Consider the following 6,165-nt stretch of genomic DNA (forward strand, 5'->3'; position numbering starts at 1 on the left):
CGCCCATGGTCTATGCTGTCCAAAAACTGCTGCTATATGTTCTACAGTGGTGCAGATTGAAGTGGCTCGACGTGGTTGACTGGGTGTCGTCTCACGTGCTGGACCCAACCTCCATATTCTGCCGCTGTTGGGATATCTTCATCAACATCCTGATCTTTGCAGTCTGCCTAATCCACAGTTACTTCGCTGCCTTCTATGTCACCAGGTATATGATGTTCCTAGTTTAAATATCGTAGAAAAACTACAGACATTTTAAGAGAGATGTATAACGTTAGTGGCCTTTTAACAATGCTACAATTGCCATATTTGCAGGAATGGTTATCTAGAATTGGTGTCAATAGTGTTCCAGTTACCGATCACGATGTATTGATTAGAACTCCTGTAAACGTTGTAAATTGTTCGCAGGAAGGGCGCCAATGTCGGCTGGGCCGTGGGCAGTTCAGGTTTCATCGCCTCCTACCTGATGGACGTCCCGCTACTGATGGATTTGGTAATCAGGCTGAGAACTGGCGTCTTCACACCAAATGGTGAGCTCACTTACCTTTTCTTCTGATGGCAACTCTCAAAGTTTACACCAGTGCTTGCTGACGTGTAATACTTTCACTTATTGATATTTTAACAGGAGTCCTAAAAGATTGGGGATCCATCAGGACGCATTACGTCCGAAGCTGGTGCTTTGTACTTGACTTGTGCAGCATCCTGCCACTCGAACTCTTCGCCTTGGCATCACATCATCGTGGTACAGTCCGACTCGGACTAGTCGCATGCCTCAAACTAAACAGGCTGATCAAATGCTATAAGGTCAGAGAGAACTTTATTCCTACTACATGTACTTTGCAGATGTTGTTTTATCGCTTTCCTGACAATTTAGCTAAGTATGATCAAACAGAGGCCTTGTATTTGCGATTACTTAATTGTCATTGGATTTGCGATTACTTAATTGTCATTGGATTCATAGACGTTGATTAATTATCATGTTCATTATATTGACATTACTTTGAGTTTTAGTCTATGTTACATTCTAAAGTAAATCATCCGTTGCTTTAATCGCATAACGTAAAAAAACATTAAATGACCGATCTTCAGATCCCGAAGTTCTTCACGAAAGTAGAGGAATCGCTGCACATGAACATCCTACTTGCACGATCCCTGAAGTTGTTTGCATACATCATCCTGTTCACCCACTGGTGCTCCTGCCTGCTGTATGCTCAGTCCTGTCCAGGATTTAATACAGACAAGGAGGAATGGTTTGTACCGCGGTGTTTCTCACTAGGATAGGGGAGGGTGTAGCCCGCAGTTTAGGAATCGTGGAGTGTGCCAATGAAACCGTCTATGTTTGGCGGAAAAGAGGAAAATAAAAAGCGCTTATTTGATCGGTACTAGAGCACTATTTGTCAAGCAATTTGTATTATTTTAAAAGTCTGTTCTACAATCAACACCAATCGCATCTTTAATTTGCATTGCTGATTCAATGATTCTAGTCCGCACCTCTCCTCTTCACATTTTTGTTGTAGCCATATTATTTACTGTTATGTGATTCTTTATGTGAAATTGAAAATAAAACAGTGTAATGAAAAGGTTAGTCAGTTTACTTGTCCTAACAGGTGTGTGGAAGGCAGTTGGGTGGACAACCAAGGCCTCTCACTCAAGGAGGTTTCCATGCATCATTACTGGATCAGCTTCTACTTCGCTACATCGACCATGACCAGCACAGGTTACGGAGACATCGTGCCGTCCACCACCACCGGCCGGGTGCTGTCCATGGTAGTGATGATTGTCGGGCTGCTGCTGTGCGGCTACTGCGTCAGCACGCTCGCGGCTACACTGGCCAACATGGATGCGGCCAGGTAAGTCATCGTCAAGTTTGTGATGAAGGAGATGGTTCTACATTTTAAATGCCATTCCTGGTTCTGAAAATGTAGATATGTATGAAAGGCAAAGTGAAATAATTCAGGCCATAGAATTATCAAATTTACCGTAGTTTAAAAACAACCATTGTAATACATGTGACAATACAGACCATGGAAGATCATTTCCCCATTTGAAAACTTGTAGAATACAACACTTGTTATCATGAACGTTGATGTAAATAGGGTTCATTTGTTCCGTTTACAGGGTTGAATACCAGGGAAGGCTAACAGCAGCGAGACAATTTATGAAGGACCATGGGATATGTCCAAACTTACGGCGCCGAGTGGTGAACTACATGGTACTGATGTGGCGAAAGCTCAGGTAGATAACGGTGTTAGGTCTGCGCTACTCATCATTGTTAGTAAGATCTACACATTCCTGTCTAGGCTAGTATCTGTCGATAACGTTGCCATACAACAACTCATTGGAGTTTTGTGCATCTGGCAATGTTATTTTTCAATAGGTTCGCATGTGACTTGATGAAATTGAAGAAAGTTGTATTTGCAAGTTCTTGCTCGAAAGCTAATTACAACATATAAAGTAAACATATAGAAAATAAAAGACTTTAGTGTAGATAACAGTGGTGACAAGTAGAAACAAGTGATTATTCTAGTAACAGTATGGACTGCTGAGAGCTACAGTCATTTTGTGTTTGACTTCTTTTCTGGTAGCAGTGGAAGACGAAGTGTCCCACTTTTTCTATAATGAGTAGGTTATGTGACGTTAACAGGGTTATAGTTTTATTTTGTCAGTAAACATTTGGAAATTTTTGTGGGTTTAATTGTCGGGTATTGAGAGCATAAGTCCTAAGCAACGGGTGGACTGTTATGATGTTGGTATATGTAGATATCAACTACAAATAGTCATCTTTCCTCCTCGTGGTATAAATCACCTTGTCTCTTATAATTCCCAGGGGCGAGGCTGTAGCAGGGTCTATGGGTCTCATGCACGACATGCCGTTAGCGTTACAACAGGACGTCGCTTTCGAAGAGGCAAAAGCAGTTTTGGAGCAGGTGAGGCTACTCATCATTATTTTATCGTAGCCGGCGTGGTTTATGCAGCTCATGATGATGATGATGAGAAATCAAAGCAAACTCCTTGATGCTCGTACAGATATCAATGTCTGCCGTCCCGTACTGGGTGCGGTAATGAAAACGGAGGCAGATGACAGTTATCTATCTAGGGATCTAGAATTCCAGTACATATAGAATACAACACGGTGCGGTCCGGAACACCCGTATCGAACGTTTTCGCGTCACAGTTATGACATAAATACCTGTATTGAATAGCTCGGCGTAAGGACTATACTGCAGTCCTGTTTATCTGGTCCACTCGAACAGTACATACTTGAGACAACCCCCCACTAGCGCTAGCTATGGCATTATACAGAAGGGTATCGCTTCCTTTTAAAACGTCTTTTTTAAACAGATGTAACGTTTCAAGGTTTTTGCACATGTTCGTGGCTTGTAATTTAACAAATGTTATTTCAGATTCCTAACCAGCATTGCATGACATATTTCCTCAGGTCCCGCTGTTTCAACAGACAGATCCTTACTTTCTACGAGAGTTGGCAGTTCGCTCACGCGCTGTGCTGTACGCACCCGGGGACGTGATTGTGTATTCTGGAGACATCACCCGTGACCTACACATGATTCGGAAGGGCTACTGTGAGGTATCAGTCCAGCAAGATTATAATATATATGAAGCTAGGCTTTTATTCAGAGTAGTAAGGATTCTTTACAGTCTGTGCGGTGCCCCACTCACTGTCGAAATACGAAACGAAACGCAGGAAATAGCGGTATTAAAACCAAAGCTTTAAATCTGAAAACAGGGGTATGCGTAAATAGAACAAAGCTAGGACTGGCAGTTTTGATAGAACTAAACCTCTAAAACAACGTTTGCCTTGTTGTTATCACAACTTCTTCCCTGGATAAACAGATACTGACGGATGACCTGGCCGAAACGATCTCTCTCATGGGCCCTGGTCAGTACTTCGGGCAACTGCCGCTGCTCTTTGGGGATCAACAACCGGATACGATCAGATCCAAGACATATGTCGAAATGATCATCTTGACCAGAGATGACTTGGACGATGTGCTATCGAAGTATCCACTCGTTGAAAAGTATGTAACAGTTTTGTTGTACGCAATTTTATCATGATTCAAGGTGAAATGTAACCGTCCACAGGTAGATGCAGGCAGAGGTATCTGCCACGTTTCTGAAAGCTAAAATGATTAGATTTTGGACCCCCTATCTGCTTCCCTTGGTACTGCAGCACAACTTTCGGTTTTACTATCTCGTGTTCTGAACAAGCTAGGGTCACGATCTTTGGATGTTATATAGCTCTTGAGCTCTGGAAGAAGTGGCATAAGTTTGGGTCCCCTAGTGGCTAGTTCTGGGATAGCAGGGGCATTTTTGTCAAAAACTTCTGAAGAGGATAACTGAAGAAAGGAACAACGGATTAGTTTCATATTTTTTGGTATGTATGTATCTTAGACAACGTTGTACAAATTGAAATATTAATTATGTAAAATAGAAGTACATTTACATTTAATGATGGGAATTTTTTTATATATACTTGTGACATGTGAACGTTAGTTGATGATCAACATCACCATGCATAAATCATGTAAATGTATTTTTGCATAAAATTTACAAATTAAAGCTCTAAATATTTCATGGAGGTATGAGGTCCCCGAAGTCTAGTTTTGTTTTGTTTTGTTTCTAATAGAAAAAGGCACCCAGGGAATTATGTCCATTGTATGATGAACCATAGGTTATGTTGAATAGTGTTCAATCTTTCCCAGGCAATTTGACGATCTGACAAAAATTGACGACTTCCATGAGGAACTGCGGCGGAGTAAGCCAGGGAACAAAGAAGGCCCATCAAAGGCACGAATCAGGGCCTACAGCCAAATAGCGGCGATGGCTGACGGTAAGCAGCTGGATTCGCTCTTCCTCCCCAATCTCAACCGCAAAAGGTCCGCGCGCGTATTCAAGGTTTACCCAGAAGAGGCGGGGGAGAACAAAGAGTACTTGGAGCCATTCCGCCAGGAGAGCAAAGCAGTTCGCATCCTGTCCAAGGTGCTGATGAGGTAACTCTCCTGGGCTCTATACCATTACAATTAACGGACTTAGCGTTTGATGTGCAATGTCGGCTGACTTCTTAATTGCAGTTTATAAATAAGTTTCGACAACGCATTTTCTATTCTTCAGTGCTAGTACGATTGCTTTCTCGGCTGATCGAACAAGAACGAATTGCTAACTATGATTACGCTGTGACGTTCTTGTCAGGCGTACCTTCATGACGTCTGGGACGTGGTTCCGGATATGGATAGCCTTGCGACAGGTGATGTCAGCCGCCTCTACCTTCACCTACACCTTGCAAGCAGCCTTTATGCGCGAATCTTGGCCTTTATTCGGCTTCAACATCGGTCTGGACGTTTGCAACTTCGTGGACATGTAAGTCAACGTCCATTGAAATGTTGGGTATGTTCACTTGATAAATCACACTATGGACAATTTAAACTGCTCGCCATCTAACGAAAATTGAATGTAGACTGAAGCTATCAGTCCTCAGTCCTCTTCAGTGTGACTTTATAGACTTAAGACTAAGAGAGGGGGGGGGGGGGCAAGGGCCAATGGATGCTATGCTATACTTTTTTGCTGCACAGTCGAGGGCTAGGCCAGTACGAGATGCCAAAATAATTACCTTTAGTAGGACAGAGTTGGGTAGATCTAGTTTACGTACATTCTGCCTGAAAGGCACAAGACCTATTGCTGAAGAGAAGATATGGCGGCTCAAGAGATAGGTTCTACTCTGCCGTCTTCTAGATACATCAAGTTGCATGCAGCCTTCTACAATGACATTCAGGTGATGGTCACGCATCCTCTCGAGACTGCCAGACATTACATCAAGACTAACTTTTTGATGGACATCATCGCCAGCTTTCCCATTGAACTACTCGCCATTCCTTTCATCACTGACGTACGTATGCGGTTTTCAGATACTCCACGTAGCATTTCAATTATCAGATTTTCATAAGACATTTTTCAGTTTGATTGCTAAGATAAACTTGTTGACTTCCAGTTACATGTAAGTAACTAGCCTGGATGCCACCCTAGTTACTTTACTGAGGCTCCCACATACTCTTTCCTAACCAACAAATAGATTAGCTATTAACTACATGTACCTAGGGTGGTAGTGAAGGCTAACATGTCGGCCCATAACATTTCAACCTACACAGCCTTCCA

The 6,165-nt window shown here is 42.5% G+C and overlaps 1 protein-coding gene across 1 annotated transcript in view; it reads left to right on the forward strand.

Moving 5' to 3' along the window:
- The window catches only part of LOC118414285 (potassium voltage-gated channel subfamily H member 7-like), a 13,329-nt gene extending 7,358 nt beyond the window's left edge, over nucleotides 1-5,971 (forward strand). The window contains exons 11-22 of the mRNA XM_035818220.1: nucleotides 48-205; nucleotides 406-527; nucleotides 623-801; nucleotides 1,087-1,247; nucleotides 1,605-1,847; nucleotides 2,116-2,232; nucleotides 2,825-2,924; nucleotides 3,437-3,583; nucleotides 3,850-4,034; nucleotides 4,719-5,006; nucleotides 5,206-5,373; nucleotides 5,746-5,971. Of these exons, the coding sequence (XP_035674113.1) occupies nucleotides 48-205; nucleotides 406-527; nucleotides 623-801; nucleotides 1,087-1,247; nucleotides 1,605-1,847; nucleotides 2,116-2,232; nucleotides 2,825-2,924; nucleotides 3,437-3,583; nucleotides 3,850-4,034; nucleotides 4,719-5,006; nucleotides 5,206-5,373; nucleotides 5,746-5,956 (2,079 nt within the window). The 3' untranslated portion in view covers nucleotides 5,957-5,971. The remainder of the gene's footprint in view (nucleotides 1-47; nucleotides 206-405; nucleotides 528-622; nucleotides 802-1,086; nucleotides 1,248-1,604; nucleotides 1,848-2,115; nucleotides 2,233-2,824; nucleotides 2,925-3,436; nucleotides 3,584-3,849; nucleotides 4,035-4,718; nucleotides 5,007-5,205; nucleotides 5,374-5,745) is intronic.
- Nucleotides 5,972-6,165: the final 194 nt, after the last annotated feature.

Source organism: Branchiostoma floridae, chromosome 4 (assembly GCF_000003815.2).
Source record: "Branchiostoma floridae strain S238N-H82 chromosome 4, Bfl_VNyyK, whole genome shotgun sequence".
Taxonomy (NCBI): Eukaryota; Metazoa; Chordata; class Leptocardii; order Amphioxiformes; family Branchiostomatidae; genus Branchiostoma; species Branchiostoma floridae.